The sequence below is a fragment of the Corythoichthys intestinalis genome, chromosome 6 (genome assembly GCF_030265065.1).
Source record: "Corythoichthys intestinalis isolate RoL2023-P3 chromosome 6, ASM3026506v1, whole genome shotgun sequence".
NCBI lineage: Eukaryota > Metazoa > Chordata > Actinopteri > Syngnathiformes > Syngnathidae > Corythoichthys > Corythoichthys intestinalis.
Window position 1 is genome coordinate 49240582 of NC_080400.1, and position 25950 is coordinate 49266531.

A 25950-nucleotide genomic window follows, 5' to 3' on the forward strand; every position below is an offset into this window, starting at 1 on the left:
AAAAAGACACATTGCAGTCAAACGCTACCGCGAGAATTTTGGATACAGCAGGCTAACTGAGTAGCATGCTGTCCATTATCTTTTCGCTGCTGTCCATTATCTTTTCGACCCTAGTTGCCGTTTGCATTGCTTATTATGGGATAATATCGATGTATTAGATATATTAAATGCTTAAATCATAAAGCCTAGTTACTAGGCTTCAAGGCTAACTACAATAAGTAGATAGTGTTATGTACACACATTTACAGTATATGCATATATATTTATGCATATGGAGCCTTATATTCTCAGTATCTCGCATTCACATTCTTTAATCATGATTGAAACAATATTTTAAATGCCCAATGCAAAAATTGAAATTTTATGGTGTTGGAATTTAACCCCTAAAATTCCCCTGGAAATGTTTTTTCTTCGCACAGACTAAAATCAAGCCAAATCAAAAACGGTATGCAGTAAAGTAGGGCTGTGGAATGAATTATCGAATTAAAATGCATTCTTATGGGAAAATCCCGCTCGACATAGGACCATTTCGACTTACAAACGAGGTCCTGGAATGAATTAAATTTGTATGTAGAGGTACCACTGTATTACTCCATCAATTGTCTTTTTGATAAATCAAAAAGAAGTTGCTGTTCCAAACACTCAACGATTTATAAATGAAAATAATGGAAATTCTAAGGGGTTTCCGAACCTTTTCGTGCCATTGTGTATAGGATGTATAGGATGAACCTTTAAGTGACATGAGTGAATGAAGTCATTTGAAGTCATTTTGTTTTTCTTCTCAGGAGCTGAAGGCACACATACTTCCTCTGACTAATGTTGCATTTGACAAATCAGGGTCAAGGTGCTGTGAAAAATTCTGCCGCCTCATGAAAAGCTCCGGTGGGTTACTATCATCATCTTCTTCACTCTGCAGGTTTCTAACTGGGAGCTACGACAGAACATGTCGTATTTGGGACACCGCCTCAGGCACAGAACTGCACACACTTGAGGGTCACAGAAATGTGGTGTATGCGATTGCATTCAACAACCCCTTTGGGTAACGTCAATGTGCTTTTATAGCGCATTATCTGAGAAAAGTCATTATTTTCAGCTCTTCTAATGGGTTTCAGCATTTAAGTGCTATTTTATCTTTATGGAATTTAGAGACAAGATTGCCACTGGTTCTTTTGATAAGACCTGTAAACTGTGGTGTGCTGAGACGGGCAAATGCTTCCACACATTTCGAGGGCATATGTCTGAAATAGTGAGTACTATCTTCTGTTTCAAACTGTTTGCAGTACTTTAAGTGTATGGTTGGACTGTATAACACCATCCACCTACCTTGAAATGTTATTAAAAAGACCATAGGCAGGTAAGACACCATAGCTGTTGCTAGCTGTTTGATCACTCTTGTTCTATGACATTCAATGGGAGACCAGAAAGTCTGCCGAATATTTGCTCAAGGTTCCAACTGTAAGTGTGACTAGAAAAAAAATTATATTTTTGTGTAGGTGTGTCTGGCATTCAACCCTCAGAGTACACTTGTGGCCACAGGCAGCATGGATGCCACCGCCAAGCTGTGGGAAGTGAAGAGTGGGTGGGAGGTGGCCACTCTCAGTGTGAGTCATCTTTTCTTTTCCTTTCACTGCCCTTGCATGGAACAAATAGCACATCAATGCAATTCTCCTGTTTCATTGTGAACCGTGCGACCCCCGAAAGGAGACCCACTCAACCTCAAACAACTCAATTCATGATCTGAATATAATGGTTAGATCTGAAAGCACCAAAACCTTTTCGAGGGAGATGGTTGTGATATGTGCACCGATGAACTGTCTCAATGAAGAGCTACTTGCTGGGCTTTCTATGCATAAGAATAATTAATCTGACTGACTGCAGTCAATTAAGAATTTCTGACGGTACAGTGCACCCTCAAGATACGAGCACCTCACCTGACGAATTTTTCAAGATACGAACATCGTCACGACGGAAATGAGTTTCATTGGGGAACACATTGTCGATACAAGCGATGGGCGAAGTCCAGAAAAGTCTTTCTCTCGCTTGGCGTGTCCTGGTGCCTCCCCATCTGTCTTGCTGTCTTCCTAGGTGGCATACGGGCTTCTCTCATCAACAGAATCCCCAATCTGCTCATCTGCTGCTCATTCTCGTGGTCTCCAGTGGTAGAATTTTGTATCGAAGTGCATCTGAATGATCTGTGCTTACAAGTGAACATTAACCATGTCTGCTAGTTTACTCACACCCAAAAAATTTTGTTTATGTTATGCTATAGTTTCCTTTAATGTTACTGTGAATGTAGGCTTCTTCTTCCTGCCTTCGATTGGGCCGGCGATGTTCCCTCCCTGCTCCTGCTCTGCTATCATCGTCAGTCTAGTCTGTCTGCTTGTTTTGTATTTCCTCTGTGGATCAACTGTGCTGGTCTCTCATACGAGACGAAAATGGATCTGATAAGTTTGTCTCTCAGCGCAATTGACAAGATTTTTTAAACAAGACACGGTACACCAGGAGAGCCGTCTTGCCCAAACGGGACCTTCGCCGCTGGATATGTGAGAGATTCATGGGATCACTGGAAACCAGCGTGTCTTACTGTCCTATTTGTGGAAGATATTGAGGATATTTGGCTGTTTGGCGTGACGGTTGTGGGGTTCCTTCTGCTTGGCTTAGGAGGTGCCCTGCTCTCCCGGAAAGTTTCCAAGACGGCAGCTTTCAATGAAATCAACAAATTGACCACGGACCAAACAGTGCGATTCAAGGCATTGAAAGACCACGTCGAGGCTCGGATCGAGAACTGGCGCCATGGACTAGCGGTTCGGTCTGAGGAAGGATGGAGAAAAACGGATGCTACCTTGCGCCAGGTGACGGAAGTGTCGGGGCAGGTGACTGAACTGTCGGGGCAGACCGCGACTATCGGCAATAACATAAGGGTCTTGAGGTCTCGCATACGCCTTGAGGAGCGTGAATTTGACTGAAGGCCAATCGTACAGTGGGGCAAATAAGTAACTAGTCAACCAAGCATGGGGGTGGGAACATCATGCTTGGGGGCTGTTTTTCTGCAAAGGGACCAGGACGACTGATCTGTGTAAAGGAAAGAATGAATGGGGCCATGTATCGAGAGATTTTGAATGAAAATCTCCTTCCATCAGCAAGGGCATTGAAGATGAGACGTGGCTGGGTCTTTCAGCATGACAATGATCCCAAACACACAGCCAGGGCAACAAAGGAGTGGCTTCGTAAGAAGCATTTCGAGGTCCTGGAGTGGCCAAGCCAGTCTCCAGATCTCAAACCCATAGAAAATCTGTGGAGGGAATTGAACGTCCGTGTTGCACTACGACAGCCCCAAAACATCACTGCTCTAGAGGAGATCTGCATGGAGAAATAGTCCAAAATACCAGCAACAGTGTGTGAAAAGCTTTGAAGAGTTACAGAAAATGTTTGGCCTCCGTTACTGCCAACAAAGGGTACATAACAAAGTATTGAGATGAACTTTTGGTATTGACCAAATACTTATTTTCCACCATGATTTGAAAATAAATTCTTTAAAAATCAAACAATGTGATTTTATGTTTATTTTTTTTTTCCACATTCTGTCTCTCATGGTTGAGGTTTACCCATGTTGACAATTAAAGGCCTCTCTAATATTTTCAAGTGGGAGAACTTGCACAGTTAGTGGTATTTGCCCCACTGTATTTGGACATATTAAATTCTCATTCGGCTTACTTGGATTATAATTTTCCTTCACCTTTCCTGAATAGCCTTACCCCACCCCTCCCTTCTCCTGGAGAGAGCCGCGCAGATGGCCCTATCGCTTGCCCTTGATCTCTTCCCAAGGCCAGTTGCAGGGCCCTGCGACTCTTATTTTGTCTACACACATGTACAAATACTGATACACTTGTGCATACACACACTCACACACACCCTCCCCCCCTCCAGTCCACCCCCGCCTTTTTCTTACAATCACTGATTCCTCCACCCCTTCTTTCAGCCATGACTGGTAGTTCTCCTTTTTTTTTCCCTACAAAAAATCCCTGCACGTGACCTGTGCGTCGTGTCATACCCCTGCTATGTTGTGTGATATTTGTGTGTCTACTTGTAACTTGTTCTGTAATTTCTGAAGAAGACAGAGAAGTGGCGGCGCGGAACAAAGTCTGCAGCTGCCCGATGCTCACTCATCGAACAGAATTTCGTTGCATCTGTGGTCGTCTTGTGCGAGCTAGTGTGAATGACAAATAAATCTCTGAATCTGAATGTATGACTATTTTCTCTCCTCCTGCTCCTTTGGCTCTCCCTTCCGTTACACCGCTAGACTTCAGTACTCATAGTAAGTGCTTGTATATAACTTACATTGTTTTTATACTTTTATGTTTTTCAGATTATTTAGCCTTAAAATGATGCCTTGAATTATTATTTAGGGGTAACATTGGGGGTCATGGGAAGTGTTGCACGAATTAACATGAATTCAATAATTTCTAATATAGAAAATCCATTCATGACACACTCACATTCATGTTACGAGCTTGGTCATGTGTGGACTGTGCACGTATCATGAGGGTCCACTGTATAATTATTTCAAGCAAAACAGTCAACTAGAGCTGTGTTCCGAAAATTCGGCACCGACAACTTTCAGCCAAAATAGCTAAATTGAATTTTCGTTTAAAAGGCTGGAAGTTTACCACCGAAAAGTGTGAAGAAACTTAGTTGTCTTGTGATTACGTAATCAAAACACGACGAGATAGCACTACTGGCTCACAGCCATCATGTCTGCGGTGGAAGTGTTTTGAGGTATCAAAGAAATATATATATTATTAAGTGACGGAAAATAAAATAAATTTGCTTCATTGCTGCTACATGCTTGTTCTGAAGTTGTTTTCCATTGATGTCCCACGTGACAACGAGTACAGTGCTTTTGAGCCCATGCGTGAGTAGTAGTTTGGAGTTTAATCAAGCGAACAGTATACAAATAAAGTAATATTTAAATACATACATGTGCATTTGCTGTGCTTTAGTACAATAAGTTTATAGCATGACCATGTGCTCTTTTTGTCTCTTTTTTCCTGTAACTTCAACACCCCCTATATCAGTCGCCATTTAATCTGGTGTTCTGTCAAATTTTGCACCCTTATAATATTTTGCTCCCAAAGCTGTTGTAGCTGTGAATAAGCCCTCTTTTACATTCAATTGGACACTCAATGTCATCCAAAGGTGCTAAATAAACAAGTTACATCATAAACATGTGCAACACAAATATGGCGTTAATTAATGATTAACGACACGGTGAAGACGTTAACAGTGAGAGCGCGCCGTGCAGTTGTTGTGTGCCGCTAACATGGCAGGATGGTTCTGAGGAGAACACTCTCCATACGTGTCCGTCCATGATAAAACGTAAGTAATTATTCCTTTCTTTAAAGAAAGTTTGTTGTGTTTACTTTGGAACCGCTACATTCGCGGCCATTTTTAACATTACGCCCATGCGCAGAACCAAAAAGTTACAATTTCTTCTTCTTTTTTCCCTTCAGGCATGACAAATCCAACAAATATACAGCATTTTATGTGTTTACAATTAATTGAACCCGAAAAGAAAAGGGCAGACAGGAGAAGCTGAAGCTTATTGAAACCCGCCCCCAGTATACCTTAGGACGCAGAAAATATCGAATATTGCGTAGTGTTTACAAGGTTCTCTCTTTTTTTTTTTTTTTTAACCATCCCCCTTGATTGTTCATTTTCCCAATAGTCCATGTTGATCGTGTCCATGTGCTCGTTATGTTGATTAGATCCAGTAGATTAGTTCATAATTCAGCGGTTAGTTTATTCAGTTGATTCGATCCAGGCAGGCACGTTGTCCAGGTTTTGGCCGCATTGTAAGATCTTAGCCAGGGCACTCAGTGGCCAATTTACCAGTTCCATGTCGTTAAGATTATCTGTCCTTGTGATGTCTGGTTGAGTTCTGTTTGCATTGGAGACCCTCCTTTGTTTTGAGTACACTTGTGTTTGTTTACAAGTTTGAATTGCCACCCAGACATTATTTACCTTTTGTACAATTCGTATTATGACCTAGAAAGATTAAAAATATATGTTAGAGGCTGAAGATTCTTCTATTATTAGTTTTATAAGCCTCATGTCCATGCCTTGCATGTCTGCCGAAGCTATATTTCCCAATTTCCCGACCAGATGCCTTACCTCAGTGTCCTTCACTGGATACAAAAGCGTCAATTCTAGTCAGCTGTGTTATTAGTGGAAGCAGCCCTAATGTATACATAGTACTAGTAAAATCATCAATATGTAAATTCTTGTTAGGATTTAACAGATCAGTGTTTAAGTCTCCACAAACAACGACATGCTTGTTATTCATTTTTAACAGAAGTTTTCCTACACATTCGGTGAGAAGTTCAACATTGACGGTTAAAGTCAGAGCCTTTGATATCCTTTATCCAAGTTTACGAAACAGCAATGACGTTGAACTTGTTGCCTAACTTGTGTAAAATTATCCTTGATGTGTTCAAAGTTCTTGTAGAGACTTCTGCCGTTGAAATGAATTAATGAAAGCTTACTTAAAAGAGCTGTTAAATTGATTCATCACTGTAGTATTTGCACTCCTCCAGTCTGTTGACGTAAACGTTTTTATCAGGCTTCAAATTGGTCTTCCAACTGTAATTGTGATGAGAGCATAGAGTCCGCTACTTGAGTCATGATTAGTTTTCATAACCTGCCAGATCTTCGACTTGCTTGATAACTTTGCTTTTCTGGTCTTTTGTTTTGATGTGAATTCTGCAATCTGCGGTCCATGTACTCTAAAATTTTCCAGCTTTCTTCAGTTGACGTGCCCTTCTTGCTATTTCAGCGTTGCAGCGGCTTATTTCTGATGGGGTGCAAAATTTGACGCAACACCAACCGGGAGCGACTTTGCTCGGCTTTGTTGCAGCTAGAACTCGGCCATTTTTAAAAAGCGCTTTGCTAGTTTCAGCGAAAACGGAACAGCTTTTTTTTCTCCAATTTTTTTTTGTATATACGTTGATATCTCATTCAGCTTAGCAATTGGAGGAGTGAGACCTATTTTTCGAGTGTCCCAAACTTGCCGTGAATTACAATTTCTGATGGGGAGCAAAATCTCACCGAACACCTGGAATGCACTCTCCCATGGGGTTTCAGAATCGACACCTTTCACATTAAATTTCTCGAGCATCCGGGGTTGTAGAACCAACGCTAAGGCAAAGGACACATTCATTGGAAAACAATAAAATAAATAATCATTTCAAAGATGAAATAACAAATTAATTACATACATGTGCATTTTTACGGCTTTCGATTTTTCGGCCAAGTGTTTCCAATATTTGGTTTTTGGTTTCGGCCAAGAATTTTGCTTCGGTACATCCTAACAATCAACCTTTAGTTTATCGGCTATTAAATATGGTGTGCACAAAGAGATTCATCTTAATTCTCTGAACTTGGTTGCATTAAGGGTCATACTGCAGAGGTCCTCTCCTTGTGCTTCAATTCAATTGGCAATCAGCTTGTCACTGGCTCCTTTGACCACACCGTTATTATTTGGGATGTTGCTTCAGGAAGGTCAGACATCCTTGTCGCTAAATTATGAGGCACCATCATGTGCAAGAATGCACCGCTGACCCTGCCCATTTCCTGTGTATTCTCAGACGTGTCTACACATTGATGGGCCACAAGGCAGAGATCAGCAATGTTCAATTCAATTGGGATTGCTCACTTATAGTCACAGCCTCCATGGATAAAACTGGCAAGGTGAGAAAGCTCAGGGATTTTACTGTTTATTGTATAGATGTGATAATCTTGTACTTTTAAATAATTGTTGACAAAAACTGACTTCCCCTATTCCACTTCTGGGCCTCCCAGTGAGCGGGAGCTCATCTAAAGAGACTGTGCAAGAGACTGGGTTCATACATAATTGACTATCAAGCATTTACACTATCTGACATTAAAGATAAGGAATTTAACAAAATCATGAACCGGACTTGCATGCTTGCATTGCTTTGCAATGTGAATGTGATGTGAATCCAGAGAAAACCCATGCAAGCAAACATCACACATTAAGGCCACAATCGAGATTCAATCCCTAAACCTCAAAACTGTAGGACACCAGAGAACAGAATCCTATGACTTTAATAATGCTCAGGAAAAAGCAGGTTAGTAAGAATTCTGTCACTTTTTGCCCCAAATTGTAAGCTATATTACTGAGGCACTTAACCATTATATTTCTGCTTGTATCGTCTTTTGATTGTTTACAGGGTTTCTACAGGTATTAGCAAATCTCATTTAATTCTTTTTAATTACACTTTTAATGACACGTTAAACTAATTTAATGCCCATGCCCGGCTGTAGATAGTTTCACACACATAAATTGTAAGTAGAGTTGTCCGATAATTACTTTTTAACCGATAACCGTATCCCGATATTTTCCAACTCTAAAAATCAAATACAGATATTAAACCGATACCGATGTATGCGGTCATGGACTTACATATTATGGCTAATTTTATTGTGATGCCCCACTGCATACTTTAATAATGATAAATGTAACAACTTCAAGGTTTTCCAATAAACATTCTGTGAAATATAAGTGAACAACTTAAACTGAAGTTATGGAAAAAGTGCCTATATTGCACTTTTATATTAATCGTTGCAATCAAAATAATGCAAACATCAGTTTTTTTTTTTGAACAAGTGCAATGTGGCAATAGTGCACGACCATATTCACATGTAGCTCACACAGTGCTTCTGGTTAAAAGTAACAACAAAGGCACACAGCCTAAGTACAGCGAATGAGTCATGAGTTGTCATGTCATGAGTTTATGATTCAGTTTTTAATAATTTATTGTTCATTTAATAATTAAATGCAAATTGTCTGCTCACATGCATATTGGCCCAAAATCAATGTCAATGTAACCCGATATCATTTTGAAATGCTTTTATAGGCTGATATTTTTGGCTACCCGATAAAATGAGACAACTCTAACAAATTATTTTTAAAAAGTTTTTTTTAACGTCAAGTTTAAATAATTTTTAATGTCTCAATCAATTAGCTAAATGATTTCTAATGCTTAATGCTTAAAGCCTGAATTTTGATAAAATCCTTTTACCAACTTTTAATGCTTTTAATGACCCGCATAAACCCTGTTTTAGCCGTGTCCGTATGAATTATATTTAGAGGTTCAATTATTTTTTTCAGGTGTGGGATGCCGCCAGTGGTAATTGTTTGGCAACTCTGGTTGGACACAAAGAGGAGGTGCTGGATGTGTGTTTTGATTCACGGGGTCAACTTATTGCTACAGCCTCTGCAGATGGTAAGACCCTTCTTTTTTTAATGTATTTATTTTAGGGCTGTCAAATGATTATAATTTTTAATCGAGTTAATCACAGCTGAAAAGTTAAATTAATCGTAATTAATCGTAATCTAACCATCTATAAAATATGACATATTTTTCTGTAAATTATTGTTGGATTGGAAAGATAAGACACAAGACGAGTATATAGATTCAACATACTGTACATAAGTGCTGTATTTGTTTATTATAACAATAAATCAACAGGATGGCATTAACATTAACATTCTGTTAAAGTGATCCATGGATAGAAAGACTTGTAGTTCTTAAAAGATAAATGTTAGTACAAGTCATAGAAATTTTATATTAAAACGCCTCTTAATGTTTTCATTTTAATAAAATTTGTACAATTTTCAATTTAAAAAATTAACTAGTAGGTCGCCATTGTTTATGTCAATAATTACACAATTCTCATGGTCATAAAATCAGTCGCACCCAAGCGCCAGCAGAGGGTGACAAAACTCAAAAAAACACAAGTAACAAGTGCACATGACCCTGTGCTATCATTTTAATCTGTTTGAGCGGGGCATCTGCATTAATTGCATCAAATATTTTAACGTGATTAAATTTAAAAATTAATTACCGCCCCTTAACGCGATAATTTTGACAGCCCTGATTTATTTATTCATTTTTTAATCATTATTTGTTGTTATTGTTATTTTCTTTAACTAGCACTAATCAGACATGAACTACACAATTGGTGGTCCTTAAAGTGCCTTTGAAAGCAAGAAGCATGTTTATTTCATATTTCACGTGGTATTTTATGCACCTGAATGAAATTGACCGCTTGGATGTGTGTGGAAGCGATCTACAGTGGGGCAAATAAGTATTTAGGCAACCACCAATTGTGCAAGTTCTCCTACTTGAAAAGATTAGAGAGGCGTGTAATTGTCAACATGGGTAAACTTCAACCATGAAAGACATAATGTGGAAAAAAAAAACAGAAAATTACATTGTGTGATTTTTAAAGAGTTTATTTCCAAATCAGAGTGGAAAATAAGCATTTGGTTACCTAGAAACAAGCAAGATTTCTGGCTGTCTAGGAGGTCTAGCTTCTTTTAACGAGGTCTAAAGAGGTCTAAAGAGGCTCCACTCGTTACCTGTATTAATGGCACCTGTTTTGACTCATTATCGGTATAAAAGACACAACCACAACCTCAGTCAGTCACGCTCCAAACTCCACTATGGCCAAGACCAAAGAGAAGTCGAAGGACAGCAGAGACAGAATTGTAGACCTGCACCAGGCTGGGAAGACTGAATCTGCAAAAGGTAAAACGCTTGGTGTAAAGAAATCAACTGTGTGAGCAATTATTAGAAAATGGAAGACATACAAGACCACTGATAATCTCCCTCGATCTGGGGCTCCATGCAAGATCTCACCCCGTGGTGTCAAAATGATAACATGAAAGGTGAGCAAAAATCCCAGAACCACACGGGGGGACCTAGTGAATGACCTACAGAGAGCTGGGACCACAGTAACAAAGGCTACTATCAGTAACACAATGCGCCGCCAGGGACTCAAATCCTGCACTGCCAGACTTGTCCCCCTGCTGAAGCCAGTACACATCCAGGCCTGTCTGCGGTTCGCTAGACAGCATTTGGATGATCTAGAAGAGGACTGGGAGAATGTGTTATGGTCAGATTAAACCAAAATAGAACTTTTTGGTAGAAACACAGGTTCTCGTGTTTGGAGGAGAAAGAATACTGAATTGTATCCGAAGAACACCATACCCACTGTGAAGCATGGGGGTGGAAACATGCTTTGGGGCTGTTTTTCTGCAAAGGGACAAGGACGACTGATTTGTGTAAAGGAAATACTGAATGGGGCCATGTATCGAGAGATTTTGAGTGAAAATCTCCTTCCATCAGCAAAGGCATTGAAGATGAGACGTGGCTGGGTCTTTCAGCATGCCAATGATGCCAAAAACACAGCCAGGGCAACAAAGGAGTGGCTTCGTAAGAAGCATTTCAAGGTCCTGGAGTGGCCTAGCCAGTCTCCAGATCTCAACCCCATAGAAAATCTCTGGAGGGAGTTGAAAGTCCGTGTTGCCCAACGACAGCCCCAAAACATCACTGCTCTAGAGGAGATCTGCGTGGACGAATGGGCCAAAATACCAGCAACAGTGTGCGAAAAGCCTGTGTAGAGTTACAGAAACCGTTTGGCCTCCGTTATTGCCAACAAAGGGTACGTAACAAAGTATTGAGATGAACTTTTGGTATTGACCAAATAGCCTACTTATTTTCCACCATGATTTGCAAATAAATTCTTTAAAAATCAAACAATGTGATTTTCTGTTTTTTTTTCCCACATTGTCTGTCATGGTTGAATTTTACCAATGTTGACAATTACAGGCCTCTCTAATATTTTCAAGTGGGAGAGCTTGCACAATTAGTGGTTGACTAAATACTTATTTGCCCCACTGTAGATACTAGTATTTATTCAATTTTTTTAATCCCGCGCCATGAAAATGATTGACTTCCTGGATTGACGAAGAATGCGAATGTGATATCAGCGGGCTAATCATCTTCAGTATATAGCCAATACTACAGTATGCAGAACGACTGCTGATTCAGCTGATTTTGCGGATTATTTCGTTTATTTTTCGCATCACGCCAGCCCAATGTGCTGCAGATTTTTGTTGCTGCACCAGGGAAAGGTGCATGAGCCTTTTTGTGTTTGAAAAAGTTCCCGTTCACTGCGGCTAATGGCCAAAACAAGTCTGAAAACTGTGGGATCATTGGAAGGACAAGTACGTGAGTCAAATACTGGGATCATGGAACACGTTTTAATAAGGAGGTGGCTTGCATTTTGTGGGTGACAATGCTCCTTGTCCACTGAAAAGGCCACTCAGCCGACGACCGGCGGCATGTCACACACCATGGTCACTTCCACCCCCTTAGTCCTATTCGCGTGCCCGCTGAGAATACGCTTCCTCAGCTTGGCCATGAGCAGCCCCTTGCGCCGACGTCGGTCGGTTTGTCCACAGAGAATGGGCTTTTTTTGGCGTTCATTCCTGGAGACGAGCACTTCAGCCCGCCGTGGCCACAGAAGGACGACGAGCAGTAACTTGCCCGCCGCCGGGGGCTGGCCGATCGGTGAAGACTATTAACCGCGGCGCCGTGTGTGACACGAGTCGAGGTAGTTTTGTGTGATTATTCTTTTTCGACAGGCAAGAATAAGACTTGGAAAACTACTCGGGTCGGGTTAGCATGTCGGCTAGCAGTCATGCCTCCTGTTTTGTTTAGCTCTTTCCTCCGTCTCCGAAGCTGGGGCAGGGAAATTACAAAAGTCTGTTTGGGGGAGGAAGAAGTTGGCAGTTTTGACCATTATGCAGTAATTTTGCCCTGCCGTACTTAATAAATGTATTTTTGATATTTCATATTCCATTTTGCACGGGACTGTTATTCGTCATAACCATACCATTTATTTAGCAATTGGGGAAAATTACTAAAATAAAAAGAATATCCTGTAAAAATGTTGGAGTAGAGAGATTGAAACAATCATGACATTTTGCTGCTCTCTGTCGTATTTTCTCCGTTCTGAATCTTCCCTCTCAATGAATTCTAAATCAGAAGAAAACGTGACCATGCCAACGTCATCATCCACCTGGGGACGATAGAGCACTATAATGACAAGCGGGTCTAAACGGCAGATTAAAAGACTAATTTCTCGTCATCTGTGCTTTATCATATTGTTCTATATAGTCAAATCGTCTCAAAATATAATTCTAATTCACATAATAATGCTATTTAGGATTTATTTTATGCTGTCAAAGGCGCTTTAAGCCAATAGACTCACATTGCCATAAAATTGCAGGTGCATCAACCAATACAAAAAAATACATGATCAAACCACTTCCCTTTTTTAACATAAAAAACTGCTGGTGATCGTAGGACCTAGGTGGTGCAATTTATTTGTCATGTCATATGATACCTGCATGTGTTGTCGGTAAACGTAACAATTTCACAGAACATCCTGCTGTAGCTTAAGACGTTTCAATATACACCCAAAAATAAATAAAATAAATAATTTGAATCATAATTGTTTAGGTATAATATAATATGATTAAAATGGAGGTATGATTAGTTTAGGGGAGATTCACCTCTTATTTTATTTCCTTTGTCTTGTCTTTGGAAATACTGTACACTACCACTTCTGACTGTTAGTGTATGCTTATTATTCTTTGTGGTTGTAAATATTGTTGTTACTAGGAGTTTTTCCTTGGTCTCTTTGAATTTTGTGTTAAACATTTTCTCACCTCATTGCATGGACAATAGCAATTGTTAATCTCTGTTCTTGCCAGGCACAGCCAAAGTGTTCAGTGCATCCACACACCAGTGTTTGACAACATTTGAAGGCCATACCGGAGAGATCTCCAAGGTAAGAGCCCAGCAATGCACAATGCTTTTGACATAAGGTCACGAAGGAGTTTTGCTTCTAGCTGGACACACATTCTGCATCCTGAATATGTTCACACACATGTGTGAACAAACAAAAGCCATTTATTTATGACTGTATTCGATCCTTCACCTAAAATAGTGGGAAAAAAATTGCCCCTAGAAGCGTCAATGAGTTAAAATGTTGAGCTATACCAGCACATGAGTTGCATGTCATAATTTGTCTATGTGCAGGCACAATTCTGTCATACGTTGTTTTTTTTTAATGCCATGTTTGTAGAGATTGGCAAATAATACCAGGAGGTGTCATTTAAAATTCAAATGATCCGGTTCATGTCGACGCTAAACTAGTGTAGCTACCATGATCGAGGAAAAACCGTCACGTGGTTGATTTTGGTCACATTTTAAGCATTTTGGGGTCATCAATCATGTAACAGCTGTTGTTGAGTACAAGCTCCAACACTTACATTCAAAACAGGCTCATTAGAGCGATGCAAGCTGCAGAGCTTCAGTTTTGTTTGCCCATCAGTAATATATTTGTATGTACAGTGGGGCAAATAAGTATTTAGTCAACGTTCTACGTTAAGTCAAAGTTGTCCCACTTGAAAATATTAGAGGCCTGTAATTGTCAACATGGGTAAACCTCAACCACGAGAGACAGAATGTGACACCCCCCCCCCCCCCCCCCCCCCAGGAAATCGTGGTGGAAAATAAGTATTTTGTCAATACCAAAAGTTCATCTCAATACTTTGTTATGTACCCTTTGTTGGCAATAACGGAGGCCAAACGTTTTCTCTAACTCTTCACAAGCTTTTCACATACTGTTGCTGGTATTTTGGCCCATTCCTCCATGCAGATCTCCTCTAGAACAGTGATCTTTTGGGGCTGTCGTTGGGCAACACGGACTTTCAACTCCCTCCACAGATTTTCTATGGGTTTGAGATCTGGAGACTGGCTAGGCCACTCCACGACCTTGAAATACTTCTTACGAAGCCACTCCTTTGTTGCCCTGGCTGTGTGTTTGGGATCATTGTCATGCAGAAAGACCCAGCCACGTCTCATCTTCAATGCCCTTGCTGATGGAAGGAGATTTTCACTCAAAATCTCTCGATACATGGCCCCATTCATTCTTTTCTTTACAAAGATCAGTCGTCCTGGTCCCTTTGCAGAAAAACAGCCCCAAAGCATGATGTTTCCACCCCCATTCTTCACAGTGGGTATGGTGTTCTTCGGATGCAATTCAGTATTCTTTCTCCTCCAAACACAACCTGTGGTCCCACCAAAAAGTTCTATTTTGGTTTAATCTGACCATAACACATTCTCCCAGTCCTCTTCTGGATCATCCAAATGCTCTCTAGCGAACCGCAGATGGGCCTGGACGTGTACTGGCTTCAGCAGGGGGACACGTCTGGCAGTGCAGGATTTGAGTCCCTGGCGGCGCATTGTGTTACTGATAGTAGGCTTTGTTACTGTGGTCCCAGCTCTCTGTAGGTCATTCACTAGTTCCCCCCGTGTGGTTCTCGGATTTTTGCTCACCATTCTTGTTATCATTTTGACGCCGCGGGGTGAGATCTTGCATGGAGCCCCAGATCGAGGGAGATTATCAGTGGTCTTGTATGTCTTCCATTTTCTCATAATTGCTCCCACAGTTGATTTCTTTACACCAAGCGTTTTACCTATTGCAGATTCAGTCTTCCCAGCCTGGTGCAGGTCTACAATTTTGTCTCTGGTGTCCTTCGACAGCTCTTTTGTCTTGGCCATAGTGGAGTTTGGAATGTGACTGACTGACTGATGTTGTGGACAGGTGTCATTTATACCGATAATGAGTTAAAACAGTTGCCATTAATACAGGTAACGACTGAAGCCTCGTTAGACCTCGTTAGACCTCATTAGAAGAAGTTAGACCTCTTTGACAGCCAGAAATCTTGCTTGTTTGTAGGTGACCAAATACTTATTTTCCACTCTAATTTGGAAATAAAATTCTTTAAAAATCAAACAATTTGATTTTGTGTTTTTTTTTTTCCTCATTCTGTCTCTCCTGGTTGAGGTTTACCCATGTTAACAAATACAGGCCTCTCTAATCTTTTCAAGTAGGAGAACTTGCACAATTGGTGGTTGACTAAATACTTATTTGCCTCACTGTATTTGTTCATTTAAAAAATGGGCTTTTCTACAATTTACACCTTTCAATTTTTTGCCCAAATCTTCAGCCACTAGACTGTTCCTAATCAAAACTAAAAATTTTCATGCTTGACTTACGCATCGTTGACTGACCTTTATACAATGCAAAAACACACCTCTTTACTCATTAAATACCCTTGTTTTCAATGTAAATCTACTAGAAATAAGTGAAATTATTTGCCAGTGCTTCAAGTTAATTGTACTCACTTCTATTTCTTCAAATAAGAAAACTAGCTTGCTGAAAAAAGCTTAACAGACTTATTTTAAGCAATGAATAAGTATATTTAATCTTAAATAGAAAAAAAAAAAAAACCTTTGAAATCTAAGAAATGTTCTTAATTCAAGAATAGATATTGTCCAAAACATTATTCTTGATTTAGGTGAAAAATGACCAACTTTTAGATGTATGGGCTTAATATGAACAAATAATAATATTTACTTAAAGTAATTGGAATGATCTGATGCAATCATCTGTTAACCAGTCTTTAACGCTCAAAATAGGTCAAATAAACATTATTTGACTAGATTTAAGAAAAATAATCTCATTAAGATGTTATACATTTGCACCAGATCTATATATTTTAAAAAATGTAAGTATACTAGTACTTCAAAAGACACTGCATATTTATAATGTCTTAATCATTTTTTTATTACATTTCTGACATTTTAAATCTTTTTTAAGATTAAATATACCAAATTGTTATTACTTATTAACATAAGTCTGTTAATCTTATTTTCAGTGCGCTATTTTTCTTCAGCGCGCTATTTTTCTTATTTCAAGAAGACTAAGTAAAATTTACTTGAAGCACTAGCAGATAAATTCACTTATTTCTAGTAGATTTACACTGAAACAAGAGAATTTAACTAATATGGAGGTGTGTTTTTCAAGTGTATGTAATGAAAGTATTCGTGTTATTATATAATAAAACAGTGTTTCAATTTACTCATAAATGTGACAGTTCTTACTAGTATATGTGGAAAATTGTGCCTGTTCAATCTAATCTATTGTTATTTTGTAAGAATGAGAACAAGTGGAAACTGTAGTTGAATTTACACTGTCACTCGTTATACACTGCAAATTTATAACGTCTTAATCAGATTATGTTTCTTAAATCTGGTCAAATCCTTTTCTCCATCTTGTTTTGAGTGTTAAAAACTAGTTAACAGGTTAATGCGTATTTGACATAGTTCATGTAAATATTACTATTTTTTACATAAATTAAGAAAAATATGCTTTCAAATAATGTTTTAAAAAATGTCTATTTTTGAATAAAGAACATTTCCGACAAACAAGCTGTTTATAAAGATCAATTAATTAAGATTAATTAATATATTAATCTATTACTTAAAATAAGACTGTTAAACTTATTTTCACCTGGCTAGTTTTCCTTTCGAGAAATCTAAGTGAGTAAAATTTACTCGAAGCACTGGCAGATAATTTCACTAATTCCTAAAAGATATACAGTACAATGAAAAGGAGGTAATTTAACTCGTTTTACGGAGGTGTGTTTTCCGGGCGAATTAGGTAAAATTGTCTAATTATGTACTCAAATGATCTCTTACAGCATACACATTTTCTTTGAGATCAAGTGAAGTATCTTCATTGTTACACTCCACTGCAACACATACAGTATGACTCAGGCAGTAATGAAAATATTTTTCTATTGTATCTTACCCATACCCGCACAGTATGACTCAGGCAGAAATAAAGATATTTTTCCATTATGTCTTAACCTGCTCAGTAACTTTGTTCCCCATCTTTAAATTTCTTTTCATTGAATTCATAACAAATGACAGCTTATTGGTTCCCAAGGAGGACTGATATCGACAAAATAAATAATACAAGTCTGGTTCGAACTCGAAATGTTCCACAAGCCTTCATAAAATATGAAAGAGCACAGTCCAAATATTAAATTATTCACCACTTCTGTATGGGACTCCTAAAGAGTAAATTCTTATCAAATCATGGAAAACAGGTTCATTTGAGCTCTTGCCATCATTTGACGTTAAGTTTCAGTGTTTATTTGTGAACAGGCTGTTGAAATAGGTGGGAAAAGTCTGGGCTGTTGTATGTTCACTGTGCCCCGACGAGTTGCTTACCCTCACCCTATAAGCCTCTATGGGTCAGTGTATTTGTAGGTTTTTTTTTTTTTTTTTTTTTTTTTTTTTTTTGTATTCTGTTATAATGCTTTTTCAGGAATGGCCTGAAGTAATAGGTTAGCTTCGTCTTTTCCTTCACATAATCAAATATAGAGGAAAGGTCAAATTCCTTGATAGTGGTTGGTGTTTTTCAACACAAGTGAATGAATGCACATAAGTGGTGTCGTGTGCAAACGTGTGAGTGTTGTGTGTACACACGAAGGTCCTTGTTTATCTGTCAGTTATAAATAGACTGGCTGGGGGATCAATCCAGAGGATTATGACTCTTATCTCTCTTTAACAGGACACCTTTCCTACCGCCCTCTATGCTTTTTAACTGTTGACATTTTCCTATTTTTAGTTAACCTGATCTACTTCTCCCCCCCCCTTTGTCTGCGCACCTGCTGGTTTCCTACTTGCTGCTACCTAATGCATCGCTTCTTATAGTCAAAATTTCTTTCCTTCTTTCTTAGGCAATTCTTCAGTTTCCATTTCCTGTCAGGATTTGGTCCTTGGTTTATGTCAGTAATAGGGATGTCCCGATCCGATCACGTGATCGAAAATCGGGCCGATCGCACCAATTTTAAGAAGATCGAAATCGGGTGAAAAGGATCTTGTTTTTAATGAAAAAATATACAGTATTTGTTTTCCTGCTTCATGCTCGTAAGCCTCCCACTCTTCCCCCTGCTGCTTTTCTTGGTCAGCAGTGCAGCTGGGGTTTCGTACTTAAAGTTAATGATGATTGACAGGTGTGCAGCTTTGATCTGTCGAGTGAAGGCTGTATAGCTCTACGATCAAAGGCACAAATGTGTTAATCGTCGTTTAATCATCCTTCGTTGTCTAGAGGTTGTTCTCGGCAGTGTGAGCATCAAACCATGAGTGAATTTTGGGTGGACTCACTCAAATGAATTATTTGTATGTTATGGAGACTGATTAAAAATATGGCGTTAAGGGTGATGCAATGAAAAAATGTGAGTGCGCCAAGATTTTGTGCTGGTGCACCTTAAGAAATAAGTTGGGCACACCAATGCAACCAATGCAAAAAGTAAGTGTGGTGCCTCGGCAATAGACCCCACTCACCAACGTCACACAATGACGTGTCACTGTATTGTGCTGCCATATTGTCCGTCATTGTGTGTCCGTATTCTCAAAGGTCTCAATTTATCGTGCAATTTATAGTGCAATTCATGGAAGCCCCGGTGCTGTCAGACGCTGTAAACTCATTGGATGTGTTGCATAAAAGGCGTTATGTGGAAAAGCTTCGGTCGATCCATTCGCCAGATCCATATTTGATGCCTAAATCGATATTTTTCGAGCCGCTGTCTTCGCCGTCTCTGCCTGACATCTGCTACCCTGATATCTACAACTATCTTGTCCACAGAAACTCATGAAACTTTGAAAAACTAAGAGCAGCACTCTAAGCAACATTACCCCGTGTAACCCTTTACATCCAATTTTCTAAAATGGCGACAATCAATTAAAAAAAAAGTTGACTGCGGTGGCCGACGCTTCAAGGATAGGTGGATATTGGACTATTTCTTCAATAAAATACGCAACAACTGTGTCTGCCTCATTTGTAAAGAGACAGTCGCTGTTTTCAAAGAGTTCGATGTGACGCGATATTACCAAACAAGACACGCTGACATGTACGACAACATTACAGGGAAGATACGCAGCGAGAGATGAAAGCAACTTGAAGCTATTTTAATTTCACAGCAGCGGTATTTCGCAAGAGCCCGAGCGTCGAAAGAGAACGCCACAAAGGCGAGATCGTTGAAATTATGAATTAAAAAATAATAATAATAGAGCAAATGTGACACACAAAAGGGCTTGCTAAAATTTGTTTAAATATATTGTTCTACGTAAATCAGCCAAGGTAGCCCCCCACATTTTTACCACACCAAATCTGCCCCCCTTTGCAAAAAGTTTGGACACCCCTGTTTAACTGATGATCCGTAGACGAGGCCAGCTTCTTTCACTTGTAACCAGCTAAAAATTATTCAAAAAATAATGATGGTGGAAGAAATAAGCATCTTGAATTTGAAACTGTATGTTGTCGGCGATTAGCCTCGCAATGATCTTAATTGTGGTTGTCAGCCCAAAACCCTCTAAATATATATTAAATGCATCTTACCAGATATAAAATGACTACTACATAATCTGTGGTGATCGTTTGGTGCCCAATTTTCTCGTCGAATTGCAGCAGTCCATCTCGCTCTCCTCTCCGAGTCTATCGGAATACGGTAGAACTTCAAGTCTCTCCGTCTATCTTCTCTGTTACTGCAACCAACCGCCACACACGCCTTCACCATTTTGATTATTAATGTTAACGAGCAGAAAAACACGCCATAATAGGAGGAATTTACGTGGCGGTAATGTGTAAACACGACGAGTTGACGGACAATATGGCGCGGAGGCGTGGTTGTGACGTCATGTGAGTGGGGTCTATATACAGTGGGGCAAATAAGTATTTAGTCAACCACTAATGGGGCAAGTTCTCCCACTTGAAAATATTAGAGAGGCCTGTAATTGTCAACATGGGTAAACCTCAACCATAAGAGACAGAATGTGGAGAAAAAAAAAAAAACAGAAAATCACATCGTTTGATTTTTAAGGAATTTATTTGCAAATCATGGTGGAAAATAAGTACTTGTTAATACCAAAAGTTCATCTCAATACTTTGTTATGTACCCTTTGTTGGCAATAACGGAGGCCAAACGTTTTCTGTAACTCTTCACAAGCTTTTCACACACTGTTGCTGGTATTTTGGCCCATTCCTCCATGCAGATCTCCTCTAGAGCAGTGATGTTTTTGGGGCTGTCGTTGGGCAACACGGACTTTCAACTCCCTCCACAGATTTTCTATGGGGTTGAGATCTGGAGACTGGCTAGGCCACTCCAGGACCTTGAAATGCTTTTACGAAGCCACTCCTTTGTTGCGCTGGCTATGTGTTTGGGATCATTGTCATGCTGAAAGACCAAGCCACGTCTTCATCTTCAATGCCCTTGCTGATGGAAGGAGATTTTCACTCAAAATATCTCGATACATGGCCCCATTCAGTATTTCCTTTACACAGATCAGTCGTCCTGGTCCCTTTGCAGAAAAACAGCCCCAAAGCATGATGTTTCCATCCCCATGCTTCACAGTGGGTATGGTGTTCTTCGGATGCAAGTCAGTATTCTTTCTCCTCCAAACACGAGAACCTGTGTTTCTACCAAAAAGTTCTATCTTGGTTTCATCTGACCATAACACATTCTCCCAGTCCTCTTCTGGATCATCCAAATGCTCTCTAGCGAACCGCAGACGGGCCTGGACGTGTACTGGCTTTAGCAGGGGGACACGTCTGGCAGTGCAGGATTTGAATCCCTGGCGGCGCATTGTGTTACTGATAGTAGCCTTTGTTACTGTGGTCCCAGCTCTCTGTAGGTCATTCACTAGGTCCCCCTGTGTGGTTCTGGGATTTTTGCTCACCGTTCTTATTATCATTTTGACGCCGCAGGGTGAGATCTTGCATGGAGCCCCAGATCGAGGGAGATTATCAGTGGTCTTGTATGTCTTCCATTTTCTCATAATTGCTCCCAGAGTTGATTTCTTTACACCAAGCGTTTTACCTATTGCAGATTCAGTCTTCCCAGCCTGGTGCAGGTCTACAATTTTGTCTCTGGTGTCCTTCGACAGCTCTTTTGTCTTGGCCATAGTGGAGTTTGGAATGTGACTGACTGATGTTGTGGACAGGTGTCTTTTATACCGATAATGAGTTAAAGCAGGTGCCATTAATACAGGTAACAAGTGGAGCCTTGTTAGACCTCGTTAGACATCGTTAGAAGAAGTTAGACCTCTTTGACAGCCAGAAATCTTGCTTGTTTGTAGGTGACCAAATACTTATTTTCCACTCTAATTTGGAAATAAATTCTTTAAAAATCAAACAATGTGATTTTCTGTTTTTTTTTTTCTTTTCCACATTCTGTCTCTCATGGTTGAGGTTTACCCATGTTGACAATTACAGGCCTCTCTAATCTTTTCAAGTTGGAGAACGTGCACAGTTGGTGGTTTACTAAATACTTATTGGCCCCACTGTACAGGGGTTGGACAAAATAATGGAAACAACTTAAAAACGCAAAAAAAAAAAAATAATAATAATATGGTGTAGGTCCGCCTTTTGTGGCAATTACAGCCTCAATTCTCCGAGGTATTGATTCATACAACTTGTGAATATTTTCCAAAGGAATTATAAGGCATTGTTCAGTTTGAATACCCTCTAACTCTTTTACAGTCGATGGCGGTGAAAATCTACATCTTAATGGAGTCTCTAAAAATGACCATAAATGCTCAATAATGTTGAGGTCTGGGAATTGTGCCGGCCATACGAGATGCCCAACCTCATTAGAATGTTCCTCATGCCATTCTTTAACAATTATGTTTAATAATTATGATTGCAATTTCTTAGGTGTTTCCGTTATTTTGTCCAACTCCTGTATATTGCAATGTTATTTTGTTCAATATCATTCAGGCCTAATTTTTGTACAAATATAGATATATATTTTTTTTAACTTTTTAAGCTCTAAAGAGTAACAAAATAATACAGAAATACAATGGCATTGCCAAAAGATTAAAAAATACGTACGTTTTATACTCTGCAACAGTCCTGGAAAAAGCGGAACAGGAAGTACTGCAAAAAGTACGGTACTGTAACATGTTTGGAATTGGTTAAAATAAAAATAAAACTTTTTTTTTTTTTTTTTTTTTCGGTCCTGGATCGGGACTCTGTATGGACAAATTCTTAAAAATCAGGTGACTCGGACTCAGGTGCAAAAATATGTGATTGTGATAAAATTTTCATGGGTATCTATAGTGGTGCTATTTACCGGTAATAATCCCTTGTCTTGTCCCCACTGTATAAGAATAGTGATGAAATGATTAGCTGTGTAACAAAATTGTCTTCAAGCGTCATTTTCAAAATGATCTGCTGAAAAAAAAAAACTGCCACTACTGTCTTTATCCTTAAGTGTTTAAAGTTAAATTCCTCCTAAGGGCTAATGAAAATGTCTATAAACTACTCTTCACCTCCTATTGTCCTTTTAAACACCTCTGCTAGAATTTTTTTCTTCGGGATACCAATGAGTGACTGAATGACAGCTCTCTTTGTTAGATATGCTTCAGTCCTCAAGGCAGCAGGGTTTTAACTGCTAGCTCAGACAAGACCGCTCGTCTGTGGGATGTTCAGTCCGGAGTCTGCCTCCAGGTCCTGGAGGGCCACACTGACGAGATATTCTCCTGCGCCTTTAATTACGAAGGCGACACTGTCATCACAGGTACTGTGTACACCCACAAGTGTCCTATATTTGGCAACCATGCAGTGCATGCACATGTCTGATACCGACTGTTGCCTTGAGCTTTTTGCTTGCCCGTCACAAATTGTTAATTGCACATGTCCCAGCTGTGTAGCCACCTGTTCATGTTTGTGTTCTTCTGCAGGCAGCAAGGATAACACGTGCCGTATCTGGTGCTGACCCTTCCGGGAGCCAATAGATGTCCACATGTCACTATCACACACCACATGGGGTTGGTGTTATCCATTTATGCTGCCGTAGATGGCTTCATTTGAAGATGAGGAGCTTGGTGACATGCATTGTTGACAGTATCTGTGTGACATTGAACCATTAATGCAAATGATTGCTACTTATTTTTAGCCTTGTGATCTTCAGTTTCAAATTCTTGATGTAAACACACAGCATGTTCTCTTGAGATTTATATTCCTATAAAATCAAAGAAGGATATTCCCTATACTTGTGCTTAAGGTCATCTGGTTGTTTTCTTCCTTACTATGCTAAAGCCAACAAAGCCTAACCTCTATATCTTCAATATGGGAAAAGGACCATTTCAATTTCTAACCTTGGTTGAGCGTTATCCGTGTACCTATAGCAGAGTTTATGATTGTTATGATTGTTTTGTGTTGTCTAGAGTACAGTTGCAAGCTTAAATTTCCCATCTTTTTTATTGCTGATGTTCCACTACTTTACCATGCTATTGATGTCTTAATATTGGAGTGCTGTCGTTAGAACAAGGGATTCATTGTGTATATACAGTAGAGTGTGTACCATTTTTGACTGCTTTCCTGAAATGCTACAAACATGTTAAGAATGGTAGCATTGCTCAGTGAATATCTGCTTCTTGTACAAACTCAATTAATGCTTCCATATCCTTCAACCAAATATTTCTGGAAACAAAAACCAGGTGATCAAGCCAACATCATGCAAAGATTTCAACTTAGCTGGCACCTCAGATTTAATCACCATAATACCATACTTATTTGTTGTGTTTTTACCACATTAAGGTTCAAGTTATGGATGGCTAAGGGAAAGACATGATGAAAGAGAAAATAGTACAGCCAAGGAATGATATACATACAGAGATGCCGCCATTTAATGAGCTGTTCAAGCTCAGCGGTCGGTACGCTCAACTCCTGAGACGTGATTTGGTGGGCGACTCACCTTCGATCCCCGGGTGGAATGAGAACATAAGAAGCAGAATGTCGTCGCCGCCAGAGCTGTTACACTGTAAAAACACATCATCTTAAAACTAAATTCCCTTGTTTTCAGTGTAAATCTACAAGAAATAAGCAATTTTTTTTTCAGTGCTTCAGTTAAATTTTACAACTCCTAGCAAAAAGTATGGAATCAACAGTCTCAGACAAGCACTCACTCAGACATTTTATCATGTAGAACAAACTCAGATAAAAAAAAAAACTTGAAAAAAATAATGAATTACTTCAAAGTGCAACTCTTTAGCATTTAGAAACACTAAAAGAAATGAATAAAAAAACATTGTGGTGGTCACTAAATGTTAATTTATAATTATTTATTTATAACGCACTTTACATTTGAAAAACAAATCTCCAAGTGCACATTATCATGTAAAAAATAAAATAAAAAGACTAAAAATAAAAGTAAAAGCAAAAACAGAAACACAGATAAAATCAGATAAAAGTAAGATAATCAGATAAAATTAGCCAGAGTAAGCTTTTCGAAATAGATCAGTTTTTAGTCCTTTTTTAAATCCATCCACTTTCTGCGGGGCTCTGAGGTGGTCTGGGAGGGCGTTCCACAGAATGGAAGCAGCAGCTGCAAAGGCCCTGTCGCCATAAGCGGATTTTAAGGGGGGGCCAGGCCCCCCCGGTGTCCGAAAATTGTCATTGCATGCAATTGACTAAAAAACTTGTAAAGAAATAAAACTGCAACAAAAATGAATGAAAAAAATATTTTCATAATGGGTCAAAATTATTTTTCGAGCACTTTAGATGGTCATTTGCTTTGCATATACAACCCCCCCCCCCCCCCCCCCTGTGGTCGAAAATATTTTGGGGGGGAATGAATGATTTAGACACAAATGTCCTAATCATAATATGGCCCAAACACAAAAGAGATTGCTTCAATCCAAGAAAACTTTTTCAATGAAAAATTAAGTGTTCAAATTTTTCAATCTCAAATATTTTCGCATTCAAAAACTTTTTCTATGATATTAATTTTTCTTTTTTTTGTATTGAAGTGATTTTCTTTTTGAAAATCTATAATTTTTTTGAAGCAACTTATTTTTTGACTGAATAATAAAAACAAAAATGTCCTAGCCAAAATGTGGCCCAAAAACAAATCAACATTACTTCAATCAAAAAAGTAAAAAATAAAAATAAAAAATGGCTTTCACATGCATTTTTTTAAGTTTCAAATTCATTTTTGCATTCAAACACATTTTTTTTTATTAGAATAATTTTATTTTATATGAAATTTATTTTATTTTTGGTTGAAAATAAAGACAAAAAATCTACCTCCATATGGCTCCGCCCAGGGGATACAATTTTTGACTGGGGTAACTACATTGGCACGACACCAGC

The 25950-nt window shown here is 39.1% G+C and overlaps 1 protein-coding gene across 2 annotated transcripts in view; it reads left to right on the plus strand.

Moving 5' to 3' along the window:
- The window catches only part of daw1 (dynein assembly factor with WDR repeat domains 1), a 30646-nt gene extending 5790 nt beyond the window's left edge, over positions 1–24856 (plus strand). The window contains exons 4-13 of one of the 2 annotated variants that reach the window (XR_009063540.1): positions 786–844; positions 917–1039; positions 1147–1246; positions 1494–1601; positions 7451–7557; positions 7644–7746; positions 9191–9305; positions 13649–13725; positions 23199–23374; positions 23538–24856. Coding sequence is in view for 1 of the 2 variants with exons in the window: in XM_057839759.1 (XP_057695742.1) it covers positions 786–844; positions 917–1039; positions 1147–1246; positions 1494–1601; positions 7451–7557; positions 7644–7746; positions 9191–9305; positions 13649–13725; positions 23212–23374; positions 23538–23572 (990 nt within the window). In the remaining variant the exon portion in view is untranslated. The remainder of the gene's footprint in view (positions 1–785; positions 845–916; positions 1040–1146; positions 1247–1493; positions 1602–7450; positions 7558–7643; positions 7747–9190; positions 9306–13648; positions 13726–23198; positions 23375–23537) is intronic. The other variant, XM_057839759.1, reaches the window with a different exon arrangement.
- Positions 24857–25950: the final 1094 nt, after the last annotated feature.